This window comes from Sinohyriopsis cumingii, chromosome 16, assembly GCF_028554795.1.
Source record: "Sinohyriopsis cumingii isolate HCF-2022 chromosome 16, ASM2855479v2, whole genome shotgun sequence".
Lineage (NCBI taxonomy): Eukaryota > Metazoa > Mollusca > Bivalvia > Unionida > Unionidae > Sinohyriopsis > Sinohyriopsis cumingii.
The window spans coordinates 67637712-67657523 of NC_142976.1; the positions used below are offsets into that span (position 1 = coordinate 67637712).

General features: G+C 37.9%; 1 protein-coding gene across 1 annotated transcript in view; it reads right to left on the minus strand.

Annotated features, from left to right (window-relative positions):
- Positions 1-9053: 9053 nt before the first annotated feature.
- LOC149780714 (heat shock 70 kDa protein 12B-like) overlaps positions 9054-19812 on the minus strand; it is a 36431-nt gene continuing 25672 nt past the window's right edge. The window contains exon 6 of the mRNA XM_089937761.1: positions 9054-11068. Coding sequence (XP_089793887.1) covers positions 10259-11068 — 810 coding nt within the window. The 3' untranslated portion in view covers positions 9054-10258. The remainder of the gene's footprint in view (positions 11069-19812) is intronic.

Consider the following 19812-nt stretch of genomic DNA (forward strand, 5'->3'; position numbering starts at 1 on the left):
GGAGGTGTATTCATTATGCCATCGTACGAACGGGTTTAGTTTCGTAATTTCAACCTACCTGTTATTCAGAGCAAACTCAAGTTGAAAAATACTATACATTTTCTATACGCATGTATACCAACACGATGGAAAGGCTGACAGTTTAAAAAAATAGGAACTCTAGATACCACATATGTTTTGTATTGGTCACATGTTTCTTAAATGTTTCTAGAAAGCAGTGGGAAATATTGAAAAACAATATTATGTGTCCAACAACTGATTCCGTGCAACAAACTGCATATCTATAGATGCGAGATGAGGGATTTCCTCATTATGGCATCTCTTATGTTCTTGGCGTTATCGAAATTTTAATGTATATGAATTTCTTCCTATTATCGATTATATTTTACCATAATCAGACGATACTCTGTGAAGCTCTGCCATTTAACTCCTTCGATTTAAAAATAAGTAAGTTCTGATTTTGTGCCACTTGAAATTACAAATCCTTCTTTCTGGCATAGTATCCATATTAAAACTTCAGTGACCTTAGATCACTTCAGAACACAGCAGCCTTGACCCTTCTTTCCTGCCTAGTTTTCAAAAAATATCTTCAGTGATCATCACCTTGTCTCTTGGAAAGAAAACAGCGGTCCACTTTTAACCTGCATAGCTTGCGGATGAGATATTGAGCAATATTTTCTATATCGTCTGGGAAGACAACAGCGTCGACTCCTTTCAAGACGTTGTGATATGTCTGGATGTCATCCTCATCCTCGTCTGCAAATGGAGCCCTGGATGAAGGAAAATGCGATTGCTGAAGGATAATGAACTTCTTGTGCTGAAAATTTACTGGTGAAAATGTATATAAATTCTAACAACACCGCTCCGGTGGCCTAGTAGGTAGAGCGTCCGCCTTGGATGCGGAAGGTCGTGGGTTCGATCCCCGGCCGAGTCATACCAAAGACTTACAAAAATTGTACTAACAGCTGCTTCGCTTGGCGCTCAGCATTAAGAGGTTAGTGTTAGGACTGGTCGGCCTGGTGTCAGGATAATGTGACTGGGTGGGACATCATGCTACATGTCTGCGGCATGATGCCCCGGTGCTAGACATCACTATAAACTGCCACACTGCAGACATCGTAGCGATATGACTGAAAAATTGTTAAAACTACGTTAAAAATCCAAATCACAACACACACACACACACACACACACACGCACACACGCACGCACACACACATCATTATCTTTATTCTGGTTACTCATAAACATGTACAATGTCAGTTTCTGCATACTTTACTCAGATGTTATGCATTGACCGTTTAATCTGAGGTACACAGATAGCTAGATTACTAAAATGCTCGCTTTGCTGTACGTACGTTCCGGTTTTATCCTCCTAAATCCGTCAAACTCGATGATATATTAATAAACTGGATTGTGTGCATTAGGTGATATTTGTTGCAATGCAATACACGTTTTCTCTTGCAGCTGTAGTTATTATAGCTGTGAAGAAAAGGACCGTCGATAATGTAGAGATAACTTTTGTAGAAGATGAATATTTGAGTCTGTGTCTGAAGGAAACAAAAAGTTCATTCAACACCCATCCGATGTATTTGACCTCACTAGTCTTGTCGTATTCTTCCTTAAAGATCATTTATGAATACACTAATTTGACGGATATGCGTGAATTTTTTTCCCTAGCCTTAGCTCCTTTAATACAAATGCAGAGACACTTGGGTTTTTCCATATACTTTGCCCCTTATATACATATGTGTGGACAGCCCTTTTTTCCGTAGACTTGGCCCCTTATTTACACAACCCTTGTTTTTGAAGACTTTGCCCATTATATTGTAATAAATTTGGAGTATGCGCATTTGGTTATAGCACCCCGTTTTAAGGAATACTTAGATTTTTGTGATTGCTTGTTTGATTAGTGGAACTCGGTCCAGTGGAAATATTCCTTAGCCCGAAATAATTAGCCAATTTCTTGGAGCAAACGTCACGGAGTGAAGTGTTAGTGAGTTTCCATGATGCCATAGTTTACGTTAGGTGAATTCAGGTCAGTCCCGCATGAGTGTCCCTGGAGTTCCATAGTCGCTTTTTGTTTATTCTATTGTGTAATTTACCAGTCTCCAACCATAAATACTGCACCTTGGGTCACCCAGTCAATTTACACAACTAGACTTTAATAGGGACTACTGAACTCTAGGGACACTCATGCGGCTTTGACCTTAAACAAAAATTTATCCAAAACAAACCGTGTAGCAAATTTATTCACCAGTACCAAAAAAGATTTCACGGGGTTGGTTCGATGTCCAAATACCAAACGAGGTCCATCGACATAGCCGATTACATACCTACAAGTATGCGCTAATCAACGTCGATATGGCCAGCAGAAACAAAACGTTCTGCAAGTGTCGCAGATACATTCGAGCACATGACCATGATTGTTACAAGTGGATCCTGGTCAAGAATTTCTCGAATCTGTGGCTGTGATGCTAGCCAAACGCCATGAGCGAGGACGTGTCGAGCATGTCAGTGTTGAACGATTTAATTGCACTTTTGCTTCACGGTTGTTCGGTCATCAGTACGCACAGGAACTGTTGATAAGACCAGAGCGGTCTCAGGAATGGATAACACAATTTCCATTAGTCATAGCAGCACTGAACAATAATAAAGTCCCACTTACGACGGGTTTAAAACCATCCAATGCGATTCGACAAAAGACTGTCACTGTTTCTCAGAAACGATTTCACAGCTAGCACCGTAACGGCCGTTCGGAGACAAATTTGTTCGGTATTTATATGCACATGGAGAATACGAAGGCGGGAAACAGGGTCGTGCCACTGACTAAATATTGTCGGTCGAGGTATTCGCGATCTGGGAACGGATTGAAACTCCAAGACAACCAGCACGTTATTGTTTAGGGCCATCACAAAGCGGATCAAAACCTCTCAGGCGTGCATTTGTGCGAGAAGAATTACAAGTTGTTTTAGCAAATAGGGAACTGCCACCAGGATTTGTTTCGGCACATAATTAACCAGTTCCAGTCGCAGTAGCATGATGACCAAACGTGTAAGCGTTGCTTCCATCACGGGGTATCAATCTCTTGGTATAGAGGTTCACAAATTCACTTTAGTGCATTGATATACACCCATGCGCTGGATCGGATCATATTTGACTTGTGTACGAACTCGTGTCGGTCTCGAAGGTATTCCAAAGTACAGTTCATGTCTGACATCTTTTTACACAATCATCTTCCGAAAACCTTTGGTCTTTTCAATGTTCTTGAATACATGTTAGGTCGCAGTTCCACATACTTTCGATTAGTTTCCCCAAGCATTCGTTCTTAATCTTGCCAACCACCTTTTTTTGGAGTTACTAAACAACGGATGTTCTTTCAAATACTAGCCGGTATCAAATTCGTTGACCAAACTTGGTCGTGCCATGTCCGCGTACACATTATCGGTGGTGATATGCATCAGCAGCATATCAGTGTCGGTGTACAGCATATGGACCCGATTTTAATAAAACGTTTCGGAGTAAAATTCGTACATGAGCAGATTGGACAAGTCTAGCACGGATGACCCCACATTGAACGGTTTTGTCAGCGTTAGTTCTGATTTTGGTACTGTGAACGACAATAAGTCCACCATCAAAGATTTTTCTGGATTCAAAGGCCGTATAAGCGACGAGCGTACAAATGCTGTCTTGCTCACGATCACGGTCAAGATCGACTTAGATTCGTTTGTGCAGATTCTCGATGGGTTTTCCAAATACGGCATTGTTCATGACTTTGAAAAAGTCCAACTCAAGATCATCGGTGGCCTTTGTGCGTAGGTCTGTATTGATCTAAGTGTACATGGCCATCCAAGCTTGCAGGCGAAATTCATCCACTATAACGAGACGATAAACTGCAGTTGAACCAACCCAGACGCCAAGGATTTTTCTCTGTTAATGGGGATCACAATTATCGGTAATCTTGATATTGTGGCTACTGCTTGCATTATTCAACGGCCGTCGTACACACGGGGGTTATGAAACACCATATAATTTTTTTTTTCGTAGGGGGGATTCTTAACTGCAAATTACATGCGTTGTGTACGGCACCGCTGTACGCACCAGTGATGTAACATCAATCACGAACCTTCTAACGAGACTTGTACATTCAGAGCCAAAAGGGCTTTTCTCTCTATAGGTGGACGATCTTTGCCTTGTGGTAAAGAGACAGTCACAAATCCAGCAATGAGTGAGTGCAAAACATTCATAATTATACGTTCTGGTGAATCGAGCTGCTGTCGAATCCATTTCGATGTGACTTCAACTGATCTAAGAAAAACCTAAACTGTGCTTGAAGCGTTAAGGCTCTGAGCACTAGTGACTGGCGGCTCTGTGTTTCCATCACATCAAACCACAACATAACAAAGCCCGTAAAGAATTGCACTGTTTTGATCAATATCAGACGCATTTGTGTCTTTCTTAGCAGTGCTTTCCCTTGAAACATTCAGTCGTTCCGTATGTAAGGTCAGAATTAAACGTGAACAACAGACAGTGGATAAATTGTCATGGTGGGAAGAGACGAAGACGGGTGGAAATGCCTGACAGAAGTGGGACAGTGGTACAAAAACTCTAGTTTCATACAACTTCAAACCATTTCCTATCGAAAATAGGTAACTTTTTTTCTCCCTTATAAAGGGAGTTCATTCATAAACTTCTTTTCATGAGATCGTCTCGTGTCGAGGGTATATTGTTCTCTATTGACAGTTTCCAAGCCAATAATACATCACGCCATAAATTATTTTTGTTTTATTCGATAATGTCATCACATTTTCATTTCCTAAAAGGTTGAAATAGTTAATCTCGCATATTTTATATTCAAACAAAGTAACAAATTTTCTATTAGGTGGAAGAAATCTATAAATCCATGTTAATTTCAAAGCTAATATAAATTTATCTATATCTATCATCACCAAGCTATCTTTAGAAAACATTTAAATCATAACCTCCCTTTTAACTTTACCCACTTTTGACGTCCACATATAGGTGAGAAATAATTCATTTAATTACCTGATAAAATGTTGCGAAGAATTTGGCAACGAGCTGAGGAAATGATTAAGCTTGGAAACAATTAAGGTTTGCAAAACTTATTTTACCAATTTGTGTTATTTATCGGTTTTCCAAACGTTTTAAACACTTTTTAGTCAATTCTAATTTATTTTCAAAATGCATCTTGACCATATTATGCAAATGCGCCCAAACTTTATGCCCCATGATGAAATATTCAGTCACTCATTGTAATTTGTAGTGATATGATGAAATGTTTCTGCACTATACTTCCTGCTTCCTACCCAAACCGCTCTCGTTTTGGCAATGTTAAGTTTCAGCTCAGAAAGCCTCGCAAAGAAGTTTAATACTTCAATTCGGATTCCAAGGATGCAAAAGATCCACCATGAGTTAAATTAGTATCATCTAAAAACTGTGACAGTAAATATTCTGTTTCCTTTAGCGTGATATAATTTATATTTTTATTAATTTTTAATAGTATAGACAATACTGCTACACATGAGAAAAACGCTCTTTGTACATTGGATCAACCTATCGACGAGTTCTGGAAATATTGAAAATCTCAGAAAATAGCCTTTAGGTAAAACTGCCGATATTACAAAAAATGTTTTGGTCTAGTGTCCAAAACTAAAAAAGTTGGAACTTTATGAATAAATTTCCATGAAATAAAATCAAACGCTTTTTCAAAATCGATTAATAATAGTACACCCGGAATTTGACACTTTTCTGTAATGTTTATAATATCATATGCTATTCTTGTATTTTCACCAATGCATCTTGCTTGTATAAAACCAATTTTATAGCCAGATTTGATTTCATTCAGTACTGACTTAATTATGTTGGCAATACATCCGGATGCTAATATATATATATATATATATATATATATATATATATATATATATATATATATATATATATATACAATGCTAAATAAATAATTGGACACCAGTTCCTCAGGTAGTGCCTTAGTTTATCTTATTTGTATATGCAGGTTATAATGCCGTGTCACAGAACAGATGAGAATAATCCAGTATGATGTGCTTCATCAATTGTTCTAACTACTAATTCCTCGTTGTCAATCCAAAAGGCTTTAAAAAATTCAGCTGTAAAGCCATCTGATCCTGGGCTTTTGCTATTTTTCATACTTCTGAACCAATCAAATACTACTGTTTTGGTAACTTTGCCCTCTAGTCTTATAGATTGCTCTTATTTAAATCTTGGAATTTAATAATATTTTAGAAGGACCTCTAACACTCTATATTCTACCTCTTGTTCCTCATTCTATAGATTATTATAATACTCTTTTACTTCCCCTAGAATATTAAATTGCCTATTACTAATTTCATTTTCATCTTATATTAGTTTTGTAATCATTTTGTTCACATAGTTTAGATTTTTAGAAGGCAATATAGATTTAATTACAATCCTGTGCCTTACGTTTTCTTCTGACGATTTATCTTTCTGATTAATTTTTATTTAGATTGCCAATAGCAATATAATTATTTCAGTCTTCACCAGGCAGTCTTTTAATTAAGACAGAAACGTAGACGCAAATGACGTGGTAAGTGAAAGTGCTCGACGGAATGATTAAATGAATGCACAAAAGAACAATAAATAATGACTGAATGAAGAAAGAGACAAATATGAAAATTAAAAATATATGAACTAAAAACTGATCTTCTCTAAATAGTTGACGTAAAGACACCAGAATAATAATAATAATAGCGTACTCACACAGAATGAAAATAAGTTAATATGGAGGCGATACAATCATTTTTCTAAAGTAGCGAGGCTTCAAAAATATTAAAGGAATTTGTAACGTTTTGACAAAAAAAATTTCTCATCTGGTCAGATCTTAATGATTAATCTAACACAACCTCTGAATACTTGTCAACGCCACTGTGGTACAACAAATATAAAAAATAATGCAGCAAAAGGGAATAGAGTGAAATGACAGAATGACGAAGCAGCACAAAGGATATCTGATGTGATAAAATGTTCATTGACATATGATCAAAACATTGTTCCCCGTCTAAACCAGCCGTAACCCTAGCCCCACGTATAAACAGCCTCTGGTGTATGGTATTTACCATTGATATTACACAAAAATATTGTTTCCTCTCGTGATGGGGGTTGGGGGGGGGGATAGAGAACGAGTGGGAGACAGAAGGAGAATCTGTAAAAACGAATAACCTCTAGGTACATTTGTCTTACTGGTGCCCGTAGCGGTTATAATAATTTTTTCTTATTCAAAATTTATATATTTAAATTTGACACATATGTTAGTTTAATTCTAAACTATTGTTCTGTTAAACCACTAAAATTAATGTTATATAGATATAAATCTAAATATGAATCTTTTGAGAAGGTATTAGGATATCAGTATCCATCCCATCACGAAATATGGTTTGGAGTACACGTTTCCTTGAAAATAAGTTGCAAAATATTGCAGTTAACATAATCGAATTCTGATAGGAATTAATCAACGATGTACTCATCATAAATAAGTACAATAACGTCAAGTATTGCTACATTTTTTTGTAAATACATTAGTTTTTTCTCACTCAGATATATATATATATATATATATATATATATATATATATATATATATATATGCCATACTCATCTTCTTATAACGCCATTAAGATCCTTACCAGCAACTACATCACGATCTCGTACAGTCACAATTATAGATATTATTTATTATTATGGGAAATAACTCTTGAATATGTATTTATTTAAAATAGAGAGTTGTCTTGGAAATGATAGGTACATAAAATGAGATATAAAACAATGTTGTTGTTGTTGTTGTTCTAGGGTTTAACGCCATTTTTCAGCACAAGATAGGCCATACATGGCGGCGGCCAGTATAACTGGTGGAGGAAGAACCCTGGAAAAACCAGGGAAGAACCACCGACCCACGAGAAGCTACTTGCAGGCTTTCCCACGTATTATAAAACAATGTAATGAATAAAAGAAGCAAAATTGGGAAAGCTGATATTCATGAAAATGAAAGGATGGAAGAAGAAAGAAAGGAAGATGATATACTACTGTGGAAATTTTGACCTAAATATTCTTACGTCACGTGTTTAGGCTTTAATAAACAATAACACAAGAAAGAGTGAAAACAACAAGCTTTGAAATATTAAAATTTATTTCCCTGGAAAAATTCTGTAAAAATCAAAAAAATATGAACTTACGGTTTTAAGAATCAAATCCAAAAATAATCCAAGAATAATCCAAGGATAAAATTTTAGTAGTCCTAATAACAAAATGTTCTACTGATTTCAAGTTCGAATCCCGACGAAGAAACCAAGATGGAAGACGATGACATATGGTGAAATCTGTAGTGTTGAATTCTACAGTTCCTTGTAGAAACAAGAATTATCACTCCGGTTTTTGACAGGTGAATCAATTTTTATTTTAAAAAACTGTCATTGTTCATCAATTTCACATGAGCACACGTATTTTCCAGAAAAATAATAGAATTAATCCTTTTGAATCCAAGTAATTTGAAATAATTCCAAACAGCACAATATGCAACTTCTAGTGTAAGAAAAAGCTCAGCTGCAACTGAGATAAATTATCCAAAACAGAGGTTATATCGTATCCTAAAACGTAAACAAGGGGTCATGTGATCATCTTCTGGAAGTTTTTAGAAACCATGTACCTGCTAAGGGTCACGTACACCCAGTGTGACCCTGACGAAAACCAATCATTTTACTCTAAAAAATAAAAAAAAAAATTAAAAAATTGTTTGCATCTTAAACCAAAAGTTCCATCATGACCTCGACAACAACCAATCATTTTAAAATAAAATAGAACTTGTTTATGTGGATGCTGCAAATTTTGAAACAAGCTCAGGATTTAGATCAACACCTGGTGTTTATAAACTAACAGTAAAGGTTAAATTATTTTCTGAAAAAGTATCATCTCTAGTGAACAAATTTATATTATAATATCATGTAATGAAAAATAAAAAATAAAATAAAACTGACAAACAATTAAATTCAAATAAATATTTATTAAATTAATATAATTAAATCAAATATACATAACAACAAAAGGAATAGGAGTAATATAATACATTTTCATTTTCATTTATGTTGTCTCCACCTCACAACGAAACGCACCTTCCTTTAATACACAATTCAGTACTGTGACAGGAAAGACCTTTTCTGGAGCAATCCTTTCCTGCATTACGAGGCATTTGAGGGCAGATCTGAAACCTCATCATAGCCAAACACTTTGGGTAACGTTGTAGATTTCCTAAGCACGATTGGCCAGCCTAAGGGATTAAACAGTGGTGGTGGATTTATTTTTATTGTCTGACTGCAACCTGAGAACCACCTGGTGTAGGAAAAAGTTCACGTTCTCCCCTAGGATTTGATGCTTCTTTTCGTAATTTTATTTTCACAATTTCCTAAAACTATCAAAATTCACTTTCTAGTCCACTATTCTAATGTTCTTTTTCGCTCATTTGCCTCATACTGTAGTATCATTCCCGTTTCTGGAAGGACGGTTTGATGGAGAGTTTTCATGCCATCATGATACAGCCCTAAACTTCAGTAAACTTGGTCAATATAATTGGTGACGAACTTCAACATGACCCTTACAAGATTGATATCAACTGACAGTGAGTTATGAAGCTAAACAAACATTTACCAGTTTCATTCAGCTTTTTGCTGTTAGATACGTCCTCACATACTCCATAGACAGCAAAAGAATCTGAGGTATCTGTAACTTCAGTCATCATCACAACACTTGAGAACAGATATTCATAAAAAAACTGTACACACTAACGTGTTCTAATGGATCGTACACTACATGTAGTCCGAAAAAAATGGAAAAACCAAGACAATTACAATAGTTACGGTTGGGTTTTAAACATATCTCCAGATATATAGTTTCACACGTCACACAATCAACTTCCTATCAAAATGTTGGTGAAATAATAATGAACTGATAATTAATATTGAAGTGAGCGACAACAATCACCACTTATGACTCGCTAATCACGTTAATACTCTTAAGTCAAAAAACGAACTACCTATAATAGTAATTATTTTTATCACCATCCTAAGCTACCCTGCAAGCAAGGAATATCATGATGCAATTGGAAACAATCACAGCATTTGTGTTTCTTCTTTGTATGTTTCTCAGTAGAAATATTTTTTAAAAACATTCTTGAACAAGTTTTGCCATTTTCTTATTCTTCGATCATTTTGAATGACGCTGAGCACGATATTTTACTTGCTCTTTCCACTGCGCTGACCTTTATTTCCGTCATTCCAAAATGGAATGTTATATCCACCCAGCGTTTACCTTTGCTTGGGTTTGGAATTTGGAAATCAAAACTTCCAAGCCTTACGCATCCTGTGTCAGTGATAAACTTTGGACTTTTGTTCCTGGTGTAAACCAATTTCAGCCCTATGATTTTCTGAAAATCACTCAGAGTGTAATACGATCTTTGGATAGAGAGACCCGGTGTAACTTCGGAATCAGCAGCGATAAGAATATTGAATACGTCTTTACATCTAATTCCTCTATCTGTTACTTGTTTCTTCTCTTCTGGATGCACTCCATAGATGAAGTGTGGGTTATGTAGTAAGCCGTATGTAAAGCGAAGAACTCTAGCAGAGATGGATTGAGGCATTCTGCCATAAAGAACGGCACCTTTCACAACAGTTATTCCCGCATCCTTTGGAATAATAACTTTAATTCCATTCTTGCCATGAAATGCATCCCGGATGACGTCTTGTACAAATGGGGACTCAGAAAACCCTCCTACCATCAGGATAAGGGAAATGTCCTTCCCAGTGTGTGTCTTAAGAATGCTGTGTATGTGATCTACAATGTAGTCTGTCGCCTTTCGAAAAAGCATTTCCATCAACCTTGCTTCAAGTGTCATCTTGTCTGCCCTCAAAGAAATTTCACTCACATGGACAGATTCTGCTAAACAAATCTTGAAACTGCTACCTAACATTTTTTCACACAATTCGTTCAATGTAGCTGGTAGCTGAAACAGAAAAGTAGTGTAGTTATATTTGTACAAGAAAGAATATAGAGCTCTTGCTGTCAGATCTGAATCTACAAAGTCCATAAAGTCATGAAAACAAAAGTTAATGTTATAAGTGGATCTCACAGTGATCTCTCTCTTTCTTTGGGGACAAGTATATTGGCTTGGCAGCCTCAAATTAAGAACATCGTCATATTAGATTGCACAAATGCAGCTAATAAGGCTACTGAAAATACGTTTACTCTGACCAGTATACCTTTCAACAATGTGACTGCATGTATGTATGTATGTATGTATGTATGCATGTATGGTATGTATCAATGTATGTATAAATGTTTATTAGTAGGAACACTATCCATATAGCTACTTATAATCATCTTAGCTTGAATAAAAGTTCTTCGGACAAACACATTTTAAAGGGACAGTGTCTTACAAACTTTGCGGAAACATGCTCGTCTTCAGATGATACCTTATGATGTATATAAGGGAGGGCTTTGGCATCGTGGGTTTTAATGTTTGCGATAGCAAATAAGTAAATAAAAACATTGACCTTCAAGACATTTTATATGTCTAGTTGTAGGTGTTTGCTCTATAAATCAGATGACTGGGGGAAATGATAGATAAAGACACGCCATGTAAATTCCAGGTCATGCAAGGGTAGTCACTCTGATATCGTGGCAGTACCGAAAAAATATTTGTACGATGGCATATACTTGTCCCAATGTTGGGAACTTGATGCATATGGTCCACAAAGTGTAAATCAACTAAAAAAACATAGATGATGCTTCCATGGCCTTTATTCTGCCACATGGGACCTCCAACAACAGAAATTTATGAGAGATTTAAGAAAATGGACTACCAACATGAGCATAAAAGTAAGTATTGACCACTGACTGTTTAAAAAAAAATCCATTGTTCCAGTGAAATGTAATAAATCGCGTTCAAGAAAGCCTTAAATTCAACATCTGTCGATTTCGCAAGCCACCAGAAAACAACAACCAACCATTCTTCACATTTTGTCTCTTATTTGCTACCATAAATCTGATCTCTTGGTTCTGGACAGAGGAAGGTAATCATGTGATCAGATTATTGCATAAAATCTTTGTTCATCATCAGACGACAGACTGGTTAACTGATTTATTAAAGTGACATAGCTTTTAAGAAGATATTGATTCCATGTGAGAACATGGGGTAAGGACATATTTTGGAACAGTAATATTCACGAAATAAACTGGTGATGCAGAACTAATAACTTATGGTCATGTAGTGTATATAAGACACGTACAAGATATGCCGACTAATGCCGAACACTCCGAATACAATGATACCATAGACCCACAATGTCATAGCAACCTACCTTACCAAGCTGAACATCAATCTAACTTCCACAAAACAAAACTACATCTTGTTAGCATCCAACCGTTAGTCAAAGATGGGAATAATATCACATCAAATAGCAGAAGCAGAATGACTGGCCAAGATAGCCATTTTCAGATGATGATCATGGCATTTATTCGCAATATTGTGTCACAATTGCGCATCCAGTTGTAAGTTAGAAAAGGACAATCATGCAGGAATATGGCAACTGGTATATATCTACAATTGTAAATTGCAAACATTTGTTGCACTATATTTCACTGCAATCAAACAGTGTGAGACTTGCTGCACTATCAAGATTATGACACACAGATACACACTATATCCATGTTCAATTCAAACATGGCAATAACTTAAGAAAGTACAGAAGCACAGTAGTGATTGGTCATTATGTATATCTGCGGATGACGGACTTAATATATGCAAAGTTTCACAGCAAATCCTTAAAAATGCACTAGTTTTTATTTTATTCCAAATATTGTGAAAAACAAATAATTACATAAAACTACTTACGCCTGCGTAAGTATTTTTATGGGTGGTGTGATGAGGTTGGGTCTCCTTTTTACCTTACTCTGTAATGACAATGAGCAAAGCCCGGAAGGGCCAATTGAATTGCCCCATTGTGGTTACATGGGTTTCATTGGCCAATCATCTGGCAGGGCTTGCAACTACGCACAGTTACTTGAATTGTAATCAGCGTGGCTTTCAACTGAACTGCAGAGGAGCAGAGACTCGACCCCGGTTTCAGTAACATATTTTGTGGGCAATTTTAAGTCCCACCTCCGCTCATACTAGTTTGCACTGTGCTTTGAAGCTTTTGGTGATATTCTTAACGTGAGTAAAACTTTGTTTTACTCATTTGATTTTCACTACTATTTTCAATATGCCTCTTGCTCTGATTACGGGCCATTCTATTTGTAAATGGTTATCACAGTATCTTACATCTGGCACAGACGATCGTCTTGCCTTAGATTTTAATTTGAGAAACGTCGCTTAGGCGAAGTTGCACGGGGTTGGAGGAAGAACAGTGGAGAAATGGATGAAATTCTACATGTCCTCCGTTTGTTTTCTTTGACCCGATATTGTTGTTTTCCTTTTGGGCGACAATGAAATACAAGCTGATACTGACACCCACGCATTAGCCTTCAACCTGATTTCGCTTGCCTCACAATTACATCGTGATTACCATGTCAAACAAATTGTATTATGCCAGATGCTTCCACGTTTCATACTTAGTGGTCATCCACCTTATAATTATTGCGACGTTGCACGGTCGGTAAATGGAATTCTGCGGGCGAAAGTCACTTCCTATCCATACATGATATTCTGGGAACACAAATGTAAATTTCCTTTTCCCGTCGAAAGCAAGGATTGCAGGGATAAATTCCGGGCAGACGGCTTGCACTTGTCAAAAAAAGGCCATGGTATTTATACAGATCACTTACGGGTGCAATCATGGCTGCTTGCACACACACACACACACACACACACACACACACACACACGCACACACACACAAATAAAAATTAAACAAAAATTGCGTAAGTTAGATTAGAAGACTTAAACCAGGGAGTTCTCACTACATATATATTTATTTTCCGTATTTGTTTCTCTTCCTTAAATATCCTTGCAATTTTATTCCGTTTCCCTCATTAGTTTATTTTATATTAACACATTACATATAAATACGACGTTACAGTACGTTTTCTAGCTTGTACTTAACAGTGCCTACATCAAATATACATTTCTGGAGCATCATTCATTTAGTTTGGCAAGATAATAATCAATATCGTTACACCCTTGGCTCTTCAGTTCTACATTACACAAATTAGCTACACTCTGCATACTGGAATTAAAAGTCGACAAGTTTATCTAACTATTGTCTGATATTTTCGACTTTGTCTGCAAATTCAATTCTGCTTGCTGTTAGTTCGAGTTATCAGGTCGGTCTGGATGACTCTAGCAGTTTTCAAGTTCATTGTATATCACTTGACTATTCCTTTATTGAATTTGTGCTCTACATCGACTCTACGTGCTATTATTACAAGTTATCAAGTGAATACTTCCACTTGACTCTACCAATTATCAAGAGGATCATATTTCACTTGCCTCTATTATTACAAGTTATCAAGTGGATAGTTCCACTTGACTCTAAATATTATTACAAGTTATCAAGTGGATACTTCCACTTGACTCTACCTATTATCAAATGGATCATAGATCACTTGAATCTTTTATTACCAGTTATGAAGCAGATATTTCCGATTCACTCTATCAGTTATCAAGTTAATCAGAGATCACTTGAGTCAACCATCTCAACTATACATGCTAAGGTTACTTGTTACCAAGAGGGTCCTTCTCCTTGACTCTGTCAGTTATCAAGTCGCTCCTGACCACTTGACTCGCTCCATCTCTTTCCACTTGCATCTACTGGGTGATTCAGTTCTCAATTTTGGCAACTGGCTTCAATCTCAGTGCTACAAAGTCTACGTATATAGTGTGTCTCCTAACTCGTATCTAGTTGGTCGTGTTGACAGCAGTTATTTGGGGTGTTAGTTACCATGACTTATGCTATTTGTACACCATGTAACAATTTCATGCCTACTCAAACAATACGGAAATACTGCTTGCTGTTTCCCTTTTTATGTTTGGTATGGCTCCACAGAGAAAAGCCTCCAAGGGGGTACAGATGGTGGTAGACTATGAATAATGCACGCAAAAGGGCGCCTCCGCAACGAAAAGCTTCAAAGGGGGTACAACGGGTGATGGACACCGGGAATGTCAATCATAGAAGAACTTCCTCATCTCCAGCTCCAGGCAATTCTTCATCCCATGATGCTAAGGCGATAAAAACATAACAAGAGAGGTAACTGACAACATTTTTAGCAACCTGCAACCGATACATCATCCAGCTGCTAATCCATCACCTGCGGAATCTATGTCACAGCAGCGGAATCATGAGGTGGTGGACCAGGCCGTAGAGATGACAACGTCAGCATTGGTGGGATATACACTGATGGGTGCACAGATTTCTGCAGCTCTCACCTTGTGCAGAGGAAATCCCAGAACAGGTCCTAGAACACCGACATTAACAGACTGTGAGTGATACTGTCCATGTTAGTACAAAGTGCTCTTTCTCCATCTTCGGTAGAATCTTACAGGCGCAATTGGAAATATTACATAGATTTTTCAACCGCTCTAAACCTCCACAGCAATTTCCCGGTTTCAAGTACCAATTTGGCATTTTATTTTATATCTAGTATCATTTTGACAAACACTATGCACCATCAACCATATATACATATGTCTCGGCTATTGGCTATGTGCACAACCTAAGAATATCCCTGATCCAACCAATTCTTTCTTAATAAAAAACTACTGCAAGCGCTTCATAAAAATTTACCGCACACAGATACCAGACTACCAATTGATAAATGCATGCTCCATAAACTCGTTCTATTCCTGCCGACATTTACCCACAATGTGTTTCGTGCGGCTTTATTTAAGTCTATGTTTCTTCTTGCATTTCATTATTTTCTTCGGGGAAATGACCGTTAGACAGCCTGATTGCAGCATTCCAAACTTGCTTCATTAGTAGTGAATAGGGTCACCCTAGCGACAATGGGAATTAGCATTACAGACCCCCCCCCCCGGGTCACTCTAGCGACAATGGAAATTTAACATGGGGAAAAATCGTGGGTCACTCTAGCGACAAGGGAAATTAACATGGGAATAAATCGTGGGTCTGTCTAGCGACAAGGGAAATTAACATGGGAATAAATCGTGGGTATGTCTAGCGACAACGGAAATTAACATGAGGAAAATTCTTGGGTCACTCTAGCGACAAGGGGAATTTAACATGGAACTATAGTGTGGGTCTGTCTAGCGACAAGGGAAATTAACATGAGGAATAGAGTTTGGGCTTGTCTAGGGACAAGGGGAATTGAACATGGGATTTATTTATTTTTTTTAAAATTTTTTTTAAAAAAGGGTAGGCAATCGAAAGTTATTCTTTTTTCGAGAAATGTGGGTGGCCCTAAAAAGGGCCTTTGGGTTTATGTTAATATTAATATTGACATAGATGGCATCTGTCACATCTTCTTCTTCTTAAACTCCTTCTAACTGCAGGTCCATACACAAGTACCCTCTTGAGACATCCTTGTCTTTCTATGTAAACTCTTCTCATCCATAAACTAGTATCTGTCCTATCAACAACAGTCCACTTGGACCGGACATACATGAGCATGTCCGTCCTAAACATCATTGAAGACACAAGGGTGGATGATTCAACTGTGGTCCACATCTTCAGGCGACGAGAACAGGTGAATCAATGCAGTGAACTGCGCTTATTTATAGGTAGAGGAAGGATTGAAACGGATTGAGTTCATTCACCAATCCGAACACGCGTGACAAAATTCAGTCAGCCCGCATCCAATCCGAAGAGAGCAGTCTGTGACGTCACGTGGTCTATATAGATTCGCTAGCGCTTGTGTGCAGTCAATCTATGCGACAGTGATTCAACATGACGGAAACTCAGAAAACGATCCATTGGGGTGCACCAGCAGTGGAGACTGCCCAAGGGAACCCGGACTTACTTTCAGAAGAGGTAAATTGGGATTTTGTGGATTTTCTTACCTCGCAAGAATTTGTTCCGGAACCTTCGTTACCTTCTTCATTACCGCAAGTGGAGAATTTTAGACAGAGACAGAAAGAAGAATTGGAGAAATTTATACAACGACAAAAGGAAGCGGAACAAGCTTTTCTCCTACAGCAACAGCAGCAAGAAGAAGAGGTAAGAAAAAAACAACAACAAGAAGAAGTAGCAGCAAAGAAACAAGAGGGTGAAAATCAAACGGTCACGGTACTGTTGGACATTTTAGCGGAGTTAAGGAGTCTGAAACAAATGTATCAGACTTCTTTATCACGACCGAAGAGAATACGACCTTCCCGAGCTAAACACGCCAACCCTGTGACTAAGCCTACCGTACCACCCTTAGTGATTTTAACCAAATCATCATCAGAAGTAGGTCTCGGCCGTGGCAAAGGCTTAAGGCAGTTAAAGTTGATTGCTTAAACTCACCCCTGCACCAAAAAAAGCCCTTTTCAGGGCCACCCACGTTTCTCGAAAAGAAATAGCCTTTCAATTTGCCAATAACTCAAAAATCAACAAAAATCCCATTTTACCCCTATAGTACGTGTATATGAGTGCGTGAGTGTACGTTCTTATTTTAAAATCAAAACACAAAGACACTTACCTTATATAATTAATGTATTCTTTTATCCATAGTTACAATCCAATTCACAATTCACAACAGAGCACTTTAAAAAGTTCATAAACTTCTTCTGTCTCATTGTTTACTCTCTCTGTTTTTTAAATTTCTTCACCCTAACAGGCTTTTCCTCTTCTTCCTCCTCACTTTCTTCCCTTCTTCTTTTCTTCTCCTGTTTCTTTACCTGGCTGCTTTCTTCCTCTGAAGAATCCCTCTCTTCTTCTGAAGAATCCCTCTTTTCTTCTGACTCCTCTTGTTTCTTTTTTGGGCAATCTGGAGACCAATGTCCTTTTTCTTTACAATAATAACAGGTATCTTGACTTTTGTCTTTTTTAGCCCCTGTTTTTTTTCTTTTTTGACGGTCTGGACACTCTGAAGTCCAATGCCCTTTCATCTGACAGATATAGCAAGTATCTTGACTTTTATCTCGAAAGGAAGGAGAGTAGTCCGTCGGCTGGTCTGAAGAGAATTTTCTAATGACCCCTCGCAAAGCTCTGATGAAACGTTCCATCTGGGTAGTCTCTTCCATCGTTGTGCTCGGTTTGAGAGTGAAATGAATAGTGAAAGGACAAGACACACACCCTTTTATATACGCTGGTCTGCCATGACTATAAATTAGTCTAAGGTGTTTAAACTTGAGTCATTTGACGTTTTGCACTCAAGATGAAACGATCCTATTCATTTGAGAAGAAAGAAGAAGAAAGTAAGAGGCAGAAACGTGATCTATCGCCTCGTACCAGAGCTGAAGTCTTGGCACAAATTCATGCCAGTGATTTTGAAGAGGACATGAGTGAACCAGAATCCGAACCCTCTAAACCAAGTTCACCACCCTTAGTCAACCCTGAAAAATACTATTCCATTCGAGAGACGGAAAAGCGCTCCTCTAGAAAATTTAGGACCACGGCTTACAAATACACGGTGAAGTTTAAAGATTTCAAGGCTGAAGTACCGTTAGAGAAAGCAGAAGGGTTCATCACCGGAGTGTGGGATTCTTTACTCACCACACTCAAGCGACAATGTCAACCCAAAGAAGACGATCGCTTGAGACTTTCCATACAACACGACGGTTTGAAATCCCCTGTTTGGATCGAGTTTAGCACCCCTGCAGAATTGACCACTTCCAAAGTCATGGACAAAATTCAACACGTACAACAATCTAATGATCAGCTTGACATCACCGATGGAAAAGCCACACTGGACATGACCCACGTCTCTCCTCTTCAAGGGACTGGACGCAAAAAGATGTTATTGGTGAACGAGCTTCGCAACACCAAAACAAGTCTCGTCCGAATTCACAACCCTCAAGACCAGATGTGTTTAGCCCGTGCCATCGTGGTGGGACGAACCTATGCCAACAAGAACGACACGGTAGAATGGAAAAGAGCCTGGAAAACTATTCAACGATCGGACCGAACCAAACAACGAAATGAAGCAGAACTCCTGTTGCAACAAGCCGGACTGTCCAAAGACACACCCTGTGGCATTCCTGAGATGCAAAAATTGCAAGATGTCCTAGCTCCACGATACACCTTGAAAGTGCACCCTAAAGAAGTGCGCGGGTCTCTGTTGTTTCGAGGGAAAGACTTTAAGGATGGAAAATACATTCATGTCTATTATCACGATGACCATTTCGATATCATTACCAGTATCACCGGATTCCTGGGATATGTTTATTATTGTGAGAAATGTGACCATGATTCTAATAATCGAGAGCAACACAAGCATTGTGAATTGAAATGCTCAGGATGTTTGGCCTCTCAACCCTGTCTGAGCGAAGGACCAGTGCCTTGTTCAACTTGTCTGCGCACGTTTGTCAGCCCTACCTGTTACCAACAACATCTGAAGACGCAAGGTTCACAGCAGAAATGTGCTTGTCAACTCCTGAGATTGTGCCCTACGTGTGGACAAGGCCTATGTACCAATACTGCCAAGGCACACGTATGTCGAGGAAAGAAAAAATGTCACATTTGTCACCACATCGTGGACTTGGAACACCAATGCTACGTTCAAAAATACCAACCTCCACCAGAGAAAGAGGACGGTCACAAGAAGAAAGGCAATTTCATCTTTTTCGATTTCGAATGCATGCAAGAGACC